Source organism: Neopelma chrysocephalum, unplaced genomic scaffold (assembly GCF_003984885.1).
Source record: "Neopelma chrysocephalum unplaced genomic scaffold, ASM398488v2 Primary Assembly neopelma1_92, whole genome shotgun sequence".
NCBI lineage: Eukaryota > Metazoa > Chordata > Aves > Passeriformes > Pipridae > Neopelma > Neopelma chrysocephalum.
In genome coordinates this window covers 2,263,629-2,284,012 of record NW_020897754.1, presented here as the reverse complement: position 1 = coordinate 2,284,012, position 20,384 = coordinate 2,263,629, and the positions used below count along the sequence as shown (strand labels likewise).

General features: G+C 42.9%; 1 protein-coding gene across 1 annotated transcript in view; it reads left to right on the top strand.

Annotated features, from left to right (window-relative positions):
- The window catches only part of SHISAL1 (shisa like 1), a 241,411-nt gene extending 230,681 nt beyond the window's left edge, over positions 1 to 10,730 (top strand). Inside the window, exon 6 of the mRNA XM_027693557.1 lies at positions 6,780 to 10,730. Within this exon, the coding sequence (XP_027549358.1) occupies position 6,780 (1 nt within the window). The 3' untranslated portion in view covers positions 6,781 to 10,730. The remainder of the gene's footprint in view (positions 1 to 6,779) is intronic.
- Positions 10,731 to 20,384: the final 9,654 nt, after the last annotated feature.

Sequence of the window (20,384 nt, the reverse complement as noted above, 5' to 3'; positions counted from 1 at the left end):
TCTTTTTTGGTCGTTCTTTTAAAATATCCCTGTCAATATTTTTGGTGCATTAGGAGATGGTGTAAGCAGGGGATGGCAGCGTCCCAACAAGCTACATCATAAATCACATGGTAAGTTTTTTCTGCTTGCTTTTTAAACCTGGCCTTCGATTTCTAGCACATCTGTTAAATTCAAATTGTCAGTCAGCATGAAAGGGGGCCTTTCTCTCTTATCATGTACCTGAATTTTAGCACAGAAGGGCAGGTTCATGTAAAGCCTCTTGTGCTTCCCATTGTGCTCTCTTGGATCTGAGATGGCACTTCTGGGTGAGAGTTCAGCCAAAGTGCAGAATACTGGAGTAATTTGGGATATGTCAGAATACCTGAGTATCTGAGATATATCAGGATACCTGAGTATCTGGGATATGGCAGAGCTGCTGTGTGGGAAGAGATTTTGAAAGCTGGGAACATCAGCTTTTGAGAGATTGGGATGAGCTGGAATCAGAGACATTCAGATCATTCAGTCCCTACCACTGAAGCAGAAATATTCCAAGGTTTGTGGTTCTTTCCAGAGCTGTGTGTGAGGAAATACCCACAGGCCTCGGGTTTTCCATCAGAATCTTTTGGTGTGTTATAGGTCTGTTGTGTGTATTAAGAATCAAATCTGCTCCTGAATAAATACAAGGGAAGAAGGTTTCTAACCAGAACATGGAGATTCCAGTTCAAACTCCACATGGTGGTACTGGATTGTAAATGTATATATTTACATAGAAGACTGTGTGTACATTTACATAGAAGATATATTTACATGGGAGATTGTATTGTGTAGATTTGCTTGTGGCAGTGTGAGGCTTAGGATGATGTTAACAGAAATCCATCCTGCACATTTTTATAACTTGGTTTTTGGGGGCAGTGGGACTACTCACTCTCTGAGGCAGGGGACTTCTGGGCTCCTGCACCCGATCTGAGTAATTACCGGAGTTTTTTGGAGCCAGTAAAGACAAAAAGGGAGTCCCTGCAGCATCATTCACCCAGTCTGATGCCCCAGGGGGACTAGAGGAGCTCTGCAGAGGTGCCTGTTGCTATCTGTTGACAATGAAGGACCCTGGGGTCTGGAAATTAATACATTTAACCATTTTGGTGCCTAAGGAAAGTTAGGTGAGATTAAACCCCACTCCATGCCGTTAAATTACACTACCCATAGCAATAATCTCCTTTCCAAAGCAACATGCCTGCCCCAAACCTTCGAGAAGCAGACAAAAATATACTCTCTTACCTCTTGCAATAGTTCCTCTTGGCCTCTCTGTTTCTAAATACCTCAAGTCATCTTCCTCTATGACAGGAATGCAATTAAAGCCATTTGGTCACTTCAGTTATCAGAAAATTACATGAAAACAAGCACAATCTCAGGTGGAATAATAAGTCTAGAGTTCCTTATGTGACATCCATATTCATCATGATCACGATGCCTTGAAGTCTTGAAAGGAACTGAGCACAGGTCAAACTATACAAAACCAAACCAGGCTTGGGGTTTTCTTGGTGAACAATGCAAATTAGCTTTGCTTCAGGTGAATCAGTTGTTTAGTGGCTGCCACCCAGAGGAAAATTTGGCAACAATCAGCCAGATGAACTTCAGCCTCAGGTGACACATCTGAGCACCCTGGTGGGGACAGGAGGGTTTTATAAATGTCTGGAGAATGAGTAAGTCCAACTCACTTTCAACTTTACTTGGAATTGGCCGTGCAGTCTTTGTCCTGATAGCCTTGTGTATGTTGAAGCACACAGCACATCCCAGCACTGCTCAGGGCACGTTGCAGGAGACTTGTAAATAAATACACCTTGTCTTTCCAGAAGACACCATTATGTTCATTGTTGCAACTCATCTGCCTTTTACCTGATGGTGTTAAATAAAGGTGACAGTTCCCAAGCCATGATAGCAAAAGGGCAGTTTATGTTACCCAAACGAACAGCAGGCAGAGAAATCCTGCTGAGGAAATCTTCTCTTGAACTGACAGAAACTGCTTTATCTGCTGAGCACTCTGGTGCTGCTCCCCATGGCTCACAGGAGCTGTAGTGCACAGTTCTCCATCTGTTCTTAATCCAGAGCATATGAGAACCTTTCTGGTTGCCATCCACACCTGCACTAGGTAAGGAATGGGCTGCCACCCTAATACAGTGGGTACAAGCACTCAAATAGGAATCCCTCCAAAATGTCCCCACAGAATATGATCAAAATTCAACAACCCCATCTGTGCTGTGCCCCCCTGGGCCTTATGGACCTGTTAGGAAGTCCCATGGTGTTTCCTGCCAGCTGATGGGGAAAAGCATCCCAGACATTTCTGACTGCTCAGCAAAGGGATTCTCTCAGTTGATCCCATTTAAGTGTTTCCCCGACTGCCAAGAACACACCTACCAGGGGAAAAATCTTCCTGTAACACATCCCAGGTATTTCCATCACCTTTCCTTAGGTCTGCAGGTAAGGGATTGCTTAACTGATGAAATCAGGCATGTGTTGCACATTTATTCTGTTTAAGCCTTAACGCTACCCCGAGGTATTCGCTGTCAAACATATTTTGACATTTCTCTCCAGCCTTGCAGGATTGTCAGCTGCAGTAGAAATAACACTTGAGCTGAAATTTCAGTCTGTTTTTCAAGCTGAAAATTTCCAGGGCCTGGGTTTTGTTTAAACTCTTAAGCACCAGATGTCTGTCTTCCCTGAGCCAGCTATTATTTCAGAAACATCAGCAATGGCTACCAGTGGGGGTGGTCCTTTTCCACAGTGGCCGTGACAAAACTGGCCACTGTTTAGGGTCATCCTCTCAACTGACCTCATGTAGGTGCATTTCATAGCTAGACCAGAGGAGAATGTGTGCTTCACCAAAAATGAGGTAACTGGGGATGAAAACAGAGGCAAATCCAATGCTCCTTTATGGCAAAATTAAGAGTTGGACTCTGATCCTCGTGGGTCCCTTCCAACTCTCAAAATAGTCTGTGATTCTGTGAAAATGGCAACACCCACTGCCACTGCTTAATGCTGAAGTGCTCCTTGTCAATTCAAAAATACTAAACATTCCATCTCTTCAGTATTGAGCCAACCTGAGGCAAACTGTTGTTGAAGTTTCCCCTACATTGGAAAAACCCGAATTATTCCACTGTTTTGATGTGCTCCCAAAATAAAAAAAAAAATAGATGATGAGCTCCACCTAAAAAATCTGAGACTTTCCATTTTCTCTCACACAGACAAGACAACCAAATTGAGATTGCACCAGCACTGTTCATTCTGGCCTTTCAGAACTTTTAAGCATTAAGACTTGGTAACCCAACCAACTTTTGAACATGCATTTTGGGTATAGCATTAAATGCTATGTATAACCCAGCCATAGGGGTGTACAGATGCCAAGCTATGAAAATTATCTCCCTGCTTTTTGGCAGACTCCACAGGCAGAGGGATTAGATTATATGCTATTTCTTTCTGGTTTAAAATATATTCAGACAACTGAATGGCTTTTCATTTAGTGCTTGTCCTGCAATTAATTTCTCACATCCTTCCTTTCAATCTTGGGAGGCTTTTACAGAGTCTGGTGCACTGTGCTTTGTCCTCCCTTGTCCTTCCATTTTTAGAGGGAAGGAGGACATTCCTATTGCCTGTAACAATCAGTGTATCCACCAAGGGCTTCTTATTGCTGGAAGCTGTTTGTCAGCCTGGCATCCCAGCTTTTCCTAGGAACAAAGAGAGTGAAAGCTTTTCCCCCCTCTGCCAGCACGGCCAGATTTGAAGGCATTGCAGCAGAACCTCAACAGGCATATATCAGAACAGGTCTGCTCAGACCAGTGTAGTGCAATTTTGTGCCAGAGGAAGACCTGGACATTTGCAGAGACTGGTCCCTTTGCTGTGAACTGTGAGACACAATTCCTGTAAGTGATGGGTCCAGGGTGTACCTGACCTCTGAAGGGGCTGTGGTGATGGATGATGCTTTTATGTGAACACCAACTTAGCAAGAGGCCTTGTGACGGTGAATGTGGCAACTGTTTACCTCATTTGTCAGAAAATGGCAGAAATTTCTGAAAAAAAACTTGCCTCCAGAGGCTCTGAATCATTCCTTCACTATTAATGGATGCCATTTTTTTTCCAGTGGAACTAAGCCACCATACAAAGCTATTGCTGTGAAAGAGGAGGCAATATTTTAGTTGGCTACTTCCTTGTCAGGCAGTGGAAATCATAGAATTGTTTGGAATGGACCTTAAAGGAATGGACCTTAAAGATCATCTTGTTCCAACCCCCCTGCCATGGGGCACTATCCCAGGTTGCTCCAAGTCCTGTCCAGCCTGGCCTCCAACACTTCCAGGGATGGGGCAGCCACAGCTGCTCTGGGCAACCTGTTCCAGTGCCTCACCACCCTCATGGTAAAGAATTTCTTCCTAATATCTAATCTAAAGTTACAATAACTTTTGCTAGTGAGTGACAATAACCTTTGCTAGTGAGTAGGAGCAACGTGAACCATCTCCAAAGCACAGGCTTCGGCTCTAAAGGCATTAAAATCCTGCAGAAGTGACCAGGAGTGACAAACATAGGGCTTCTGCTGCCAAGCACATTGTGATGGGAGACTGGAATGTAATACTCTAAGTGCATGTGGCAATCAGCATTTGTCTTCCTTAGGAAAATGCAGGTATTTTTTTATGGAACCCCAGCGATCTGAAGCAGTGCCTCTCACCTTTCCTGGTCCAACCATCAATCAATCACAGGCCCTGGAGGAAGGGCACCTTTTAGCCCAGCCTCTGTCCTGTCAGGCTCAGCCAGGAGCTTGGAAAACACGAGGTGAATGCTTCACACTTGTGAGAGGCTTTCAGAGCAGAGTGGGGTCTGTGCTGCCGGCTCTGCTGTTCACATCCTCCCACGGCTTTCTGCACTCGGGAGAAGAACTGGCAGGAAAAGGAGGCTACTCACAGGAGCGATATTTTAGCTTCTGTGCTGCTCAGAAACATTCATAAACGTTTTTTATGGTCTTTGGATCCAGCAACTCCAGTAACTCTCGCTTTAGCTTGGTGACACTTCTGATTTTACATTAACCTTGGAAGAAGGATCTGCCCAGGAGCAACTTTGGGACTCTAAAGTAGAGGAAAAGAGTAACTGGCTGATGGGTCTGACACATTTAAAACTGGGTCCTGGAGCACCCAAATGGCTGCTCTACCTGCTTCATCTCTAAACACTTATTTTAAAATAAACAAACAAACAAACAAACAAATAAATAAAACTGCATCCTGTCAAACAGTCTAGTGAATTAAATTATGCAGATTTTAGGTTGGTAGAGCCTTTCATCAGAGCTAAAGCACACAAGGCAATCCACAGAAACAACTGAAGGTGCTCTGAAGGACGGAAGAGCCTCCCAGCCCTGACACGTTCTCACACTCTTCAGATTCTCTCTCCCCAGGTATTTTTTAAATCAGTTATAACTGAGTCTCCTGAGACTCTCTTCTGGGTACAAACAACTCAATTTAAACTTTAGGCTGCCTGCAGACTCACAAGAGGCAGGTCTGCATGTTGTGTTAGTGTGCATTTCTACCAATGTCGAAAAAGGACAGTGACAGAACAAAACAACGTAAATTTTTTTGTGTATTTCTGACATGAATAAGGCTGTCTAGGCTGTTTGATTATTAGAAAGCAATCAGCTGTCCAACCTTGAAATAGGTTTCATGTGATTGAGTTTTGGCTTAAATCCTCAGAGTTTAGTTGCGATAAAATTGCATTTTTCTGCTCGGGGGTCCCTCCCTGGCTGAGAGTACTGTGAGAAGTGCCTAAATCTGAATGAAAACAATACAATTCTAAATCTGAATTAAGATAATACAGTTGTGCTACAGCCCAGGTGACTGCATACCTGACCTTGCACTGTTGAGCACATCTGTTGCTGCAATTTTAATGAGAGTTTTGCTGAGGTGGAAGTTGAGACTCAAGTCTCTGATGGGTGAAACACTGAACATGCTGATTCCCACAGATATTCTGCTGCCTGAACCACACGTTTCTTTATATTTTATACGTTAATGGAATGCAATATGTATAATGTAGCACGTAAATTTAGGATTACCCATTATGCAAAGAACTCTGGTGGGAGAAGTTAATTAAGTGTTGTTGCTATTGGATACCCAACAGCTTGTATTTGTACCATTACCAGTTGCCTGCTGGAGCAAACAGATGCATTTCTTTAATTTATTACTATGATTAGTGATCTCAAAAGCTTTCCCCTACTTGGGCTTTCAGCCAGTTCAGCCTCATACATGGCTGGATCCCAGAGCCACTTACACACACTCTGCACAAGGGGAAGTTGGGCAGATTTAAAGCATTTGTTATGTCCAGGAGGCACTGCAAGCAAAAAGAACATATGAATATTTACAATACTTCTGTGAGGAAAGCGCATAAATATATTATTTATCCATTTACATATGTGGAATAGGAGCACATTTTCTCATCATATGACAGGAACAGGGGTCAGAGTTCAGATATGCACCCAGACCTTAGAACAATGTTTTGTTCAGTTTGATACAAATAGAAAGAAACAAGCTTAGCCTCCCTGACTATATAGAATAAAAAGAGGAGAATACAACCATCCACAGCACAAAATTCACTCTGCACCAAACAGAACTAATGAGGGAAGGTACATGCTTCTTAACCCCTTCCTCATGCTCTTCCTTCCTCTTTCTTGCCCCCCCCAAATCAAATCCATGACTGAAAATTCTGCAAGTTTTCCTTTACAAGGAGATACTTTGATGTTGTGAGCTCATGAAACATTTGTGGTTTATGTCTTCCAGAAAATCATATTGATGTGCCTCAAGATGGGAGAGGTAGGACCAGACTTCAAGGAGCAGCTTTCAAGAAAAATCAACTGAATTACAAGAGGAGGAAAAATTAGGGATAAGCAGGAGAGAGAAAGACTACAAGATGGAGCAGGTCACCTGAAGACAAACATCATTCAGACAATTTCTGTAAGGAAATGATATGGAAAGAGTCTCCAGGAGAGAGTAGTCTGTAAGCAATATTTTAGTTCTAGACCAACAATATTATCTCTGAAAGAAAGCACCACATTTGAGAAAATACTGAATAGGAAGAAAATTAAGTTGCTCTGGCAAATCCACACAAAGGTGGAAAAAAGATCACAAGACAAACCTGTGGTAGATAACTTTTCTTTGCCTCCCCATCCATCTATTGCCATTTGAGCCTAATCTAAGTGTCAGAATACTGAATGTGAGTTTTTCCAAAGTTCTCTGGTGAGCATTTTGTCACAATGGGGTAGATGCTGGCAATCCTCATCACTGTTAATCATATTTACCATATGCATTGCAAGGTAAGCAAAGCCCTTTCAATGAGTCCAACTGTAGGGTAGAAGTTGCTTCAACCTTAATGCACATTTTAAGATCATTGGCAATGATTCTGCTGAGACATCAAGCAGCTGAGCACATCTTAAGTTCAGGTTCACACACCCTCTTCAAGAGGGGAGCTTTATTAGGAAGCAACACAGGCACACAATTCCACCCCCACACTCCTTGAAGATGAAAAAGAAACAAAACAAAAAAAAATTGGCCAACTGTGTATTTCAAAAGCAATAATACCATTTTCCCTCTGCTTTACAAGACAATAGCCCAACTCCCTCAGTCACTGCCTGGCTTCAGAGTTTACACCTTACAAATCTTAAGAATTCATCTGTAAGCCAGAAGGACAGTGATGCTACCACAGAAGTACTTGGCCACCAGGTTGCAATAGGTTGACTTAACTTTCCACAGGACAGACTTATTTTAAAATCCTCCAGTATCAATTACATGAGCAAACCCTGGGAAGTTCAATTATTATTATACATGGAGAACCTGGCAGTGGCAACCAAACAGAGGAGTTCATCTGGAAGTCATAACACAAAGCCCTGATAATGCCAAAATAATCCTTCAGGCCTAATATTTTGCCCTGTAAATCTGAATAACTTTAAAATGACCATACATTCTGCTGTACAACCAACACAAGGAACATGTGGTCAATGCATAGTAATCAGGTTTTCCTTTTGGACCTCTTTGGCTGAGTGAATTTTATTCTCCTGCTGAACTTAAAAAGGGACACTGTTCTGAGTGATCTGAACTAATTCATGGCTACTGGAGTGTGGGATGGTACATGACTAAAAGCAGTCAGGAATAAATAGTGTTGGAGGACCCAGCAAGGCTGGAGACCACCAGAGTGCCCAGCCTTCAAAATCTGAGCAGGATACCAGCATGCACAAGCCCCTTTTCTTAACAAACCAAGTACTAAACTTGCCTGGTGTCACTGAGCAAGGACAGGCCACGGCTAAGAATTCAAATGCCACAGGTGGGAGTGCCACCCTGGGGGCATCAGAGTCCATCCTGTCCTAGCTAAGCTTGATGCCTGGGCCCATTCTCACTCATCACAGAAGCTCCTGAGTAAACAACTCAGCTTGTAGAGCCCTAGAGGAGCTGCCACAGTGCAGCTGGGCTGGTTGGCACTGTGAGTGACACAGCACTTCAAATAAAACAGGGCCAGTATTTTTTTACACCTTGATTCACACTAAACCATAGAGATCCTTCTAGTTTTTCAAAAAGAATATGTCAATCAGGGCACTGCAAACCCTTCCAAAAAGAATATGTCAATCAGGGCACTGCAGAACCATCCAAAGCACTTCAGCTGGGAGCAAAAAGGACCCTCAGCAAAGACATGCTGTAAGTACCTTGCAGATCCTGGCAGACAGTCCAAACTGCTCTTTCCTTGAGGATGAGGGATTCTGCAGGGAAAGGGTCTGTGCTCCTGGGGGTGGGAGAGCTGATTCTGTGAGATGGAAGGTGGTACTCTTAGTGCCCACTCACAAGGAAAGCAAAGGAAACCACGGAGCTGGAGGCGATGCTATCCATGCCTCTGCCAACATCACACCTTCTCCACACTCCTTCATTGTCTTCAAGGACTGTAATCCCTGCAGACACCCAAAAAAATACATATCTGCACCCCAAAAAGTGCATATCTAGAGTAATCAGTCTCACCTAGGCACTGTGCAGTAACTCTTTCCTTTTTTTCCCTTTTGCCAGCACCTACTTCCATTGTGAGGTGAAGTCTGCCACAGAGAGCTTTGTAAAAAGCTTATGTTCATGGAGGAATTTGTATTAGATACTGGTTTGTGTGACTTACTGTATTTTGTAAGGGTTTTTTTCCCTCTGGGAATTGTGCGTTATAACTGAGCAGTTTTATGCTTTCCTTCTAGTACACATATACCTTGTAATGGATGTGCTTTTTGTTTGTTTGTTTTCTTTTATGCTCTATACAGAGCCAGTTAATAGAAAGTAGATACTCTCTGGCTGAAATTCTGATTTTGCCTCCCAGTTAATTTATGGATAAATCCCTGTTGTAGCTAGTGAACTGTGGTTCACCAAGTGTGTTGTTAGAATCATCTGATGGTCTCTCTATTTTAGCAGAATATAAGATCCTGAGTAAGACTAATGCTAGCTGGGCCTTAAACTCCAGGGAAATAGTGCACTTCATGTGATTCCCTCCCTGCCCTTCTCCCTCAGTGTTTGGGACACTGCAGAAGAGCACTGGCTGCACAAACAGTCACCTCAGCATCTCAGCCATCTCTGTAGCTGGGCTCTGATATCCCCCTGCTTTTACTTGATCAAAATCACGGTGAACCAAATAAACTGCAATGAATCTTTCACTTTTTCCTGCAGAGACCGGTTCAAACATAACCTTTCTCTATAAGAAAGAATCTGGACTAAAATAGATATATTTTCCTCCGTGCCCATCCTGATCTGGTTGGAAAAATAAGGGATCTAAAATTAACATTTACAGCCTATGTTACAATGGCAGCTGTCTGTCTCAGTGGCTATTAATGACCTTCATGCTCCAGAAACCTCCTTCCTTGTCCAACTCATTTTCTCTCTTCAGTTTTACTGAGAACTCAGTGTCCAACTTCTTAATAATTGCTGTGTATAACGTAGGACATAAAAAGATAAGTTATAAAGCTTGTGCAGGACTTGGTGTTGTAATTAACCATCTTTTGTGCCTGGTTATCAATTTTACAAAAACAGAGTGAAAATAATCTGGCCTCTCAATGTCTACTTCAGCATATTGTAGCAGCTCTTTTAGATAACTGTTTTTTATAGTTTTACTGTAATTTCTGTATGAGGACTGTCCACTTGAAGAAGCAACAGGTCGAAATGATTTTTTAGAGTCAGTTCTATTTCACCACCAGTGATGGTGTATGAAAGGTATAGAGCAGCAAAAACAAAACCTCAGCCACTCACCAGGAAGAAACATCTTTTCTCAGCCTCAAAAAATTCTCTTCTGTAAGACAGGCATTTCTTCTAGTCCTCCTTTTACAAAAGTAGTAAATCACTAAGAATATATACAGTACAATAGTCTATTTTAATAGTCAGTAGACAAATTTTAGGCTAATTAAGTTAACTAGAAATTCTAGGGGTGCAGTGATTTCTCTTTATTAAGACATTGACAATAATACTGTTTACATAACACTTGATGTTTGAAATCAATACGTGCCAGTGTCCAGTGATTTGCTAATCTAGTTTTGGATCTAATCCTGTCCTATTTTTTGCAGCATTCTCTGACTTCATATTATGAATCATGTTGTCTTTCTAAAGTGATTGCCAAGTAAACCAAAAATGTGTTTTACACTGCTATTGCACTGCTCTTGTCTTTATATACAGTAGTTTTTATAAAGATGTCCTTAGGTTTTAATAAATGAGTGTAATGTAAACTAATCTCTGTAATAAAACTTGCTTTAGTGTTTCAAAGGCTGTCCGGAATAGCTGTAGAGATTTGAGCTTCCCTATATTTCAATAGCTCCAAAATCTGTGGCTTCCTTTCCATGTGCAGGGAAGTCCCCAGATACCAGCACTCCATAGTGTATTTAATACACAGAATGATGCTTGGATGGGAGACAGGGGGAAAGGGCCCCAAAAAACCAAACCACACCACAAAAACATGGCTGAGGCCACTGCATAAATAAATACACGGTCCCTTCAGTCTGCATCACGTTTCCAGCAGTCTTCCAGCCAGATATTTAAGAGGGAAATGTGGGATACTGAACAGAGGCTGCTAAGGAATAAACAAAATCTTCCCACTACTCGAGGCAAGCTGAAGAGAAACTGCAGCTGAGCAGAAAGCAAGCAATATTTTGATTTGCACACACCCAGAACTCCATCCCCATCCATGGCTGTTATGGTAGGTCCACCTCCCCCCTGAGGCAAACACAATTTAACTTGCTCTGTACAAAAAGGCAAGACCAGCAATTCACAAAAAAAAAAAAAAAAAAAAAAAAAGATCTTTTTTTCCTGCCAGGCTGGAGGATTTGGACAGTTTTTCCAGAAAGGTTTAGGTTTCCTAAACACACTGTGCTCTCTGGAGGCCCTTTGTCACCTGTTGTTTACAGGAATCATTCCAGATGTTCCCACAACACTGAGAGCTGAAATTTTGGCTCTCACACCGGTAAAAAGGAACAGTTTTGACCCAACTGGATTAAACAGACACACAAACCCAGATAAGATAACCAGCAAACAACTGCTGCTTTCTGTTGGCAGCTTTGCTGATACGTCAAGCTGTGCCTCCCTCCACCCACTCCTCGAGGAAATGTCAGTAATGCACTTGGGGTGCCCATGTCCTAACACAGAGCACAGGCAGGAGTGAGATTCCAGGGGGGATTCTCACCTCCTGGAACCGGTTCCTTCCCTCAACAGAAACAGTTCTTTCTCTTCCCTGTCCTGCTGCTTCCCAAGCATGTTTTCCTCAGCTTCTCCTGTCCAGGACTTGTCTTCCCTGGCTCATCCCAAAACCTGAAATCCTGGCATCTTACAAAAGTTTTTCACATTAGAAATCATTCTTTCGGTAACAGATCACTGACCTCAGACTGTGCTGTAGAAATATACCCAAACCAGTCAAAACTACAGAAGTTTTAAAGCCAGATTTTAATGATGAGAAATCCTTTGCAATGTCATTTATTTCGTGAACCACAGTTCTCTCCTGCAGCTTCTATAACAAGGCGTGTCAGCTCAGAAGTGGAAAAGGATAATTTTCATTACAGCAACACTTCAGTAATTCTTAGGGGTTTTGCCACTGTAAGAGACCATAATTGCATCCCACTGTGTTAAGACTTATGGAGACACATTGCAGAAAGAAAGAGGACAAAAAGCAGCTTTAAAAACACATAAATATGTAAAATTACAAATAATTGCAATCCACTCCCCTTCTCAAACTGCACTTGGAGTTGTGACAACAGCTGAATGTGCAAGACAAATGAGAAGGGAAATGGTAAACGGGCATATTGGGTGTGTTAGAGCTCCCTTACCAAGTTTCAACAATTTCTACAGTGTGCTTCTAGTAATTGAGTAAGAATTATATTGAACACATTATGCTCAGCAGGAACAGCTTTCATATACCAAGAAGCAAATTAAATACCTCTGGAATTTCCATAGAAGATGTTAAAATGTTGATAGTGACTTACAGACTGTCATTACCAAGCCATTATCACCAAACTAAAACAAACAGGAGCATCACAGCCAGTTCCTTTAAATTGTTTATTCTGACTAGAAAGCAGAAACTGCCCTGATCAGCTGGTTGTTCACATGTACAGAAGGACAAGGAGAGAAAAGATAGCTAAGTTTTGATATTTATTTCCAAGAAAACAAACCCCTGTCGCTCTCACCCAAGTTATTCTCAACCTTTAATTCAGTTTGTGCAGAAAACGGAAAAACATCATGGGGGGAAAACACACTAATACTTAAGGTATGTATGGGCATTCGTGTGTAAAGCATGTAATGGTTTGAATTTCCCAGTCAGAACTTTAACTGTCTTTTCTGAACAGCTGAATTGTACAGAGCCTCGAGCTCCTCTCAAATTGGAATTCACCATTTCATCCTTAAGTGCAATTCCATCATTGGTGTTTATTTGGAAGGATAATGAGGAATCAGTAGGATGTTATAAAGAACTGAAAAGTCATCTGAAGAGAGGGAAACTCGCTGTGCTGTCCCACTGGAACGAGCTTTTTGCCTCACTGTTGAGTCTTTCACAACCAGAAAAAAAAAAAAACCTTGGCACTAAAGGCTTGAAATGAAGAGGCTGAGGGGAAGTTTTTGGTAAGAGATGTTGGGAGTCTCAGGCCACTTTCTGGGCCACGAGGAGGGACAGATATGAGGACCTGAACACAAATAGCTGCTGCTTTGTCGTGGCAGTGACAGTTGACAATTGGATTTAAATCCCTGGCTCTGACAACACACAAACAAAAAAAGCTTGATCTAGGTAACATTTCAGGATACTCTCCCCGTGGCCACCTACTCTCCAGGTTTAATTTAAGCCATTTTCATTAATTAGAGTTTTTAAATTAATTTTTGTATTAACTGCCTTATAGTAAGTGTTGTAAAATGCCTTTTTTTTTTTTCAAGTAGGGCTATTGAAAAAAATCCAAACCTTAGAAGCATCTAAAAAAAGCTGTGTTCCACTTGAGTTTTTTGCTCCCCTGCTCTCTTCTCCAGTATTTGCTGTCCCAGGACTCAAGTACATCATTGTTTGATGCTGTTATTGTGCAATATCAAACTCTTCACTGCAAAGCCACCTTTCTGGAGTGTGCCTGGATTTTGGTAGAAGAATTTATGCTGCTGGGGCAGGTGGGAGCTCAGTAGGAAGTGCCACCCCTGGTGACAAAGTGATAGCTGAGTTTTGCTGTATAAACTCCCATTATCATTTCAACCACACCTTCTCTTTCCCTGAATGAATGTGCTCTAAGCAGCCACCAGAGAAAGGGAATTTATCCAGTGGGGAGACACAGCATCCCTGTGCTGTCTCTGCTATTATTATGCAGATAGAGGAGCTCAGACATTTCACAGCCTTTCCCTTTTCTCTTCACTAGCTGCATGGGTGTTTGTTACAGAAATCATCTCTAGCTGATTAAAAAAAAGGTCAAAAGCCCCAAACCTGAGGGAAAGAAATCCCACAATACTGTGAGTCTCACAGATTTTGTGTTTTGTTATACTACTCACAGATATAAAAAGCCACAGTCACATTTTTATGGAGTTCCTGGGCTGCAGGTGATGGCTTTGGCTGGGGACCTGCTCCTTTTTCTCAGGTCTTTCAGCCTCAAAACAACAGAAGGGAAACCACAGACATTCAGAAGAAGTACCCAAAACTGATTCAGGATGGAAATAAAGAAGGAATACTTGGGCTCCTTGAACACTGCATTTCCTCTTTCAACTCCTCCTCCCATTTCCCAGAGTTCAGACAAAGGAAAGCAGGCCATGCTAATACACAGAAGAACCACCAGTATTAAGAAATCTCCTTTCTCCCCAGCCATGACACACATAAATATGCACTAAACCTTCCAGCAACCTTTTGAAGAGCCACACGTTCCTCGCTGGTAGTAGGAATGAACAAATTGGGCAAATCCAGTTTTCTGTTTCACTTCTCCTCCCCAGCAGTTAAACAGAGGATATTTTGGCTGGACCGTGGTCTTTACTCGCCATCTCTCCCCAGCTGGTACAAAATTCCCATTCCCTGCTGCAGCCCCTCCTCTGTGCCCACCAGAGGCACAGCCCTCTCAAACACAATGAATGCCAACACAGGGGCCACGCTGGTGGTCCAGTGTGCTCTGGACCAAACCTTGTTCCCAAAAGAGACGGCCAGAACTGTGTAAAACGCAGCCTGATGCTTTGGGCAAATTTCCACACTGCCACTGCCCAGGGCTTGACCCTCATGCTGTCCTCTCCTCCAGGGCCCAACTCATGAACTTTTGCCAGGTCTGCCCAGGTGTGGTTTTCCAGTCCCACCACTCCATCACCAGGCAGGGAGGTTTTCCCTCTGCTTTGCCTGGAGCCAGAAACATCTGCAGGCCCTGAGGGAAGGAAGTGGTTGGTAAAACACTTGAAGTGCCTGCTTTGTGTCTGCTGTTAAAACCCACACTGTGCTGTCCTCGTGCTGCCCTGTTTGTACCACAGGGCTGGGTTTTGGCTTTGCGGCTGCCCAGGCTCTGCTGAGAGGAATTGAAGAGACAAATCTCAGGGAGCTGACAGCTGGCAAATACACTTTGGAGCAGAGCAGGGTAAAAATAGAAGAGTCTGAAGGAAGGCCAAACTGAGAGCCTGCTCGCTGTAAGCTGGGACCCCTCTAAACCAGAGGGAAGCCGAGCCCCTCTTGCCAGCCCAGCTGTTTGCAATGCCCAAGCAGCAGCTGCACAGCCCAGCCAGGAGCCTTTCCCACTCAAAGTCAAGCATCCAGAGGCTGCCTCAGATCAAAAGTAGCCTCCACTCCCCCAGTTCATGTGAGCACACACCAAGGATGTGACTGGTAGCATGAGGAATGGCCTGGCCCAGACCCAGAAAGTCTCAGCCTGCTCAGCTGATGGACTTTGGCTCATCTTTGCTGTGCCATCTTGGCCGTCCCCTTCAATCCTGTGTAAGTCATGTCATTAATTCCTCCAGAACTGCCATAGGAAAATGAGTGCTACTCACTGAAAGACACATAGAACTCAGGGGAAAATATAAAATTGGATGGCATGGGAGGCCCCCCTGCAAAAACATGAAGCTTTTACCAAAGCAGCTGCAGGATTATTTTTTTTCTTTACCATTTCAGGCAAGTAGCTGTGTTTCTTATCCAGAAAACTTACCCTGCTGCACCTGAAGCCATTTTGCTGAACTAGAGATGGATTTCTATGTGCTTCCGGCTCCAAGGTACAGGTCCCAGAGCTTGGGTGGACTACATTTGGCAGCAACCAGGTTTAGCAGGTCAGCATTGCCCCTGGAGTTTAAAGGGCATTTGCAGAAGACAGGATAAAGCAAAAGTTGGGCTTTTTCTTGCCACAGACTGTGTCAGAGGGAGGACACCAAGAAAGTTGCCCACCCTGCAGAATATTGCACAGTTCCTTCTAGCAGGGTGTAAATATGGATGTAAATGTGAGGGATTTCTTCTAATGCCTTCATCTAATCTCTGGGTCAAGGCACATGCAAATTCAAGGCCTCAGTCAGAGCTTCATGAGAACTGCTGTGGGCTGATGTATTCCCAGTGTCTGGGGCTTTAATCCTCCCTTGTTGGAAAAGAAAGGAACTCAGTAACAGGCTGGTAATTAATTCTACAACAATACTCAATAAAGGAAAGCTTGGTTTTAATAAACAGAACTCCTGATTTAACACAAACATATTCGGTTAGAAGGACAACTCAAAAATATTTATATTAGAAGCAAGAACAAAGCAATAATAACCACACTCTGCAGGAAGTGTTGCTTGCTTTCTGGTGATTAATAAACCCCAGGAAAGAATAAAATAGATGGTCTAAGTTTTCTCTTCCCTGTTTCCCATAAATTGAAACGTACAAAGGAAATAAATGTTTATGGTGTTTATGTTATGTTTATCACTTTTATCTAATATACCCTCTCTCCAAGTCTGCCTGGCAATATGTTCTGAGAAATCAATCTGTCGTCGAGGATGTGGACAGACACATTTTATGGCCCCAAGGCCAGACCACAGCTAGAAGTTGTGTGGGTTTTTGGCTGCCAGAATCTCTCTCTAAGCCCTTGGGCTGCACAGTTCAGCTCTCACCACCCAAGGTCCTGTCGTGGTTTAACCCCAGCCAGCTCCTCACTCACAGCCCCACCAGTGGGATCAGGGAGAGAATCAGAAGGGTAAAAACTAGGAAAATCAAGGGTGGAGAGGAAGCCAGTTTAAAATGGGAAAGCAAAAGCTGAGCACACAAGCAGAGAAAAACACGGAATTCATTCCCTGCTCCCCATGGTTGGGCAGGTGTTCAGCACCTCCAGGAGGCCCCATCCTATGTAACGGTGACTTGGGAAGACAAACACCATCACTCCAAACATCCCCACTTCCTCCTCCTCTCCCCACTTTACACACTGAGCATGATGTCACATGGTCTGGAATATCTCCCCTGTCCTGGCTGTGTCTCCTCCCAGTTTTCCCATGCACTCCCAAATTCTTCACCAGCGTGGCAGCACAAAAAGCAGCAAAGGCCTTGGCTGTGTGCAAGCTCAGCAATAACAACAACACCCCTGTACTATCACTGTGCTCAGCACAAATCCAGAACACAGCCTCACACCAGCCCCTGGGAAGACAATTAACTGCCCCAGCCAGAGCCAGCACAGGTCCCTAACAAAAGGAAACAAACTGGAAACCTTTCCAAAGTTTTCAGATGGTGTGATGAAGATGGCAGAGAAAGACAGAGTCTGTAGGGATTTTGCAGACACTGGTTTAAAAAATAAAATAAATTGCAATACTTTAATTTATAGTATGTTTGTCCAGATCTCTCTTCCAAACTCTAGGGATACAAATCTATCCCTCGCATCACATCAGGAAGTTGCTGAAGGAGTCGTGGCATCCTCTCCATCACTGATGTGCCCTTTTCCAGTGTCAGCTTCCTTCTCAGAGGCAAAGTCCCCCCGGTTTTGGTGCTGCATCCATCAGGGCACATACTGTCACAGCAGCACTGGGAGCAGCTGGAATCTGGAATCCTCAGCTGAAAACTGCCTTTCCTACACAACTGGAACTGCTGTAACAGCCTCACCCACAATGAACTTTTGTGGAAGCCAACTGAAGCGCCTCAAACAGGGAAAGAGGAGGTAGAATCATTCAGGAGCAAAGCAATGGGCGGGAGCTGGGGGAGAGTGTTTGGAATTGGAGGTTTCCTCAGGGGTTTTTTAGCACTTCAGCTCAAGCTGCACATCCAGCACTTCAGTGGAAGCAGCCAACAACCTGGCAGGGGCTTGCACATGCCTCCCTCCCTCCTTCCTCTGAACATGTGTCCGCCCAAACCAACCAAACAAAAAGGTAGCTTGAGGTTGACTGAACCTGGGTTTGGTTCCTGGCCAAATTTCCTGGAACAAAGCCAATGGGAACACAAGGTGGTCTTCTCATGCCTTGTGGAGGCACCATGGCAGAGGAACTAAACCCTTCTCCTCTCCACTGCCTGTGTGCTCTGGCACTCCTGTGCCTGATGTAACATCTGGAGAGCAAGAGACTTTGCTCTATGGTGGATGTTTTATTTCAATGCCTCACTTTACTCTTCCTATTTTCAGTTTCTGCCTCCAAAACAAAGCTCTAACTCTGTATTTCTGACTCTTTATTTCTGACTCTCTCAGTCTCTGTGCTGGATGCTCAGAAATTACTCCTCTTACCCCCATGAGCACTTTGACCCTGCCCTCCAGGACCAAACAAAAACAGGAAAACTACAGGACACAACAGGCACGTTGGTGGCACAAGCACCAAACTATGCGTATGCTCCACAGTCCTTGATTTTAGTCTTAATTCTAATGAATTCCCAGCAAAGTCATCATAAACAGATAAAAATCCCTAAGAAATCAGAGCTACCACTGATACCCCAGGAGAGGGAGGGGAAGAATTTGGGCAACATATTTCATCAGCTCAACAGAAACAGGTGTATACAACAAGTTAGTCTGGGGATGCTTATAAAGGGAAGTCTGAAAAAAAGGCAGAAAGAGATAATTTTGTAATACTCAGTGTGAATACCCCAAATAAAGAGCTTTATGGGTATTTCTGTGACATAGAAAACAATCATTTATTCCAGCTGTGTTCACATCCTTTTCGCCTTCCAGGGTTAATCTGCTGAAAAGCTTTTAGCTAAGATTAATGTATATCCAGCTGTCTCTGGACTTTTCTCTTTCATCCCAAAATTAACACACAACAAAGAAACAAACAACTACTGGCAAGAACATATTAGCAAAAAAAAAAAAAAAAAAAGAGGAATGTTTCAATTCTGACACAATTCCCCCCACAATATTCCTCCAGAATGAAAGGCAATGAAGTGAATTGAATTTGTTTTCCAAAGGGAAAACAAAAAGGAGGCAGAGAGAAAAAACGGTACTCTGCTAATTTTTGGCATTATTCAGAATATAAGGAGATAAAAGGGATTAAGAGCTGGGTAGAGATAAGATCAGCGTGGGAACTGATGTACCAATGTCAGAAATGGTTTCATCTCAAGCCGAAAAGTTAAACATGAACATCCTTAACCAGAACAGAGAGAAAAAAACCAACCAAGGTGGCAACAACAAGTAAACTTTGATCTGGTCTTGACATGCCAGTTTTTAAGGCATCTTTCTAGGCCTTACTGGGTTCCTTGACGTCAAATCTAACCTGGGTGTGTTTAACTTACTATTTTTCGCTTGTAACTCTCCATTGGCGTAGTCACCATATGGAGTTTTTTTCAGGGCAAAGTTGCAGTCATTTCACAGTGCACAGCTGACACACTGTCACCCTTCCTCACAAAAAAAAAGACTATACTTTTTAAACCACAATTATCGTCCTGCTACACTTAATTAACCAGCAACAACTTCTTGGTTTACAATAGTCACGATCTCTGCACAGGCCCTCTGATATAAGGTATTTTTCTTCATGAGATTATGAGGAACCCATTTCAAGCTCCATGGAAAAAAAGTAAGCAGAGGCAAGGATAATTTTCCTTGAGCAGTACAGAATAGCAGAGAAAGTCTGTGATGTGGTGGGAGGGTAAATGAAGGCTTTGCAGAAACACTGACCTGCCTGGGTGGTGTGGATAAGGTTGAGTCCATGAACCAAAGAGAAATGGATTTTTTAACTGACACTTTTCTCAGTGGAAGAAAGCTCCTTCAATTCTACCAAAATTGGAAGAAAATAGAGTGAAACAATCTCATGAAAATGAAATTGGACCTTATTCCATCACAAATGTTTCAGAAAGATATATTCCAAAATGGATTAAAAAAAAAAAAACAAAAACAAAAAACAAAAAACAAACCAAAACAATCTTTCAAGCCTTATGTACTATATTACATTTTCTTCTAAAGTCTGAAATGCAGATAAAATGAATTCTTGCACACAGGCTCTTCATATGCTTGGAGAGAGGAGGGGGAGCTCCCCCCAGATCTCAACTTTTTGCAGAATAAACCAATCTGTTCTCTGATCAGCACTGCTAGCAGATATAGAACTTTAGATACTGCTCAAATCCTTGTCTGTGCTGATCCTGTTATAGTGAAAGGGAAGTTTAAGTGGAGCTGATAAAGGTCATGTTTTCATGTTGGGCATTCCTCCTGTCAGGAACAAGTGCAAGAAAAAGAATGAATGGACATTTTCCACCATCTTCCTTTTGTGGGGTCATAAAAAGATCAGTTTTAATGTTATAATATACCACACTTTGTTTGTTTGTTTGTTTTAAATAAAGAAGGAAAGATTTTTTTCAACATCAAGTTATTAGGAAAATTCTTGAGGATGATCAGTAAGAAGAGGTGTAAGGGCCCACAACAAACAGGAAATTCAAACATGACAGAAGTTGTGGAGTTAATTCCCTTGAAGTGTAAAAAGAGTGATCAGAGGACCCCTAAAAGAGGAATCTCTTTGTTTGGGTTTTGGGTCTGATGGTGTTTCCCTGTGAGAGCA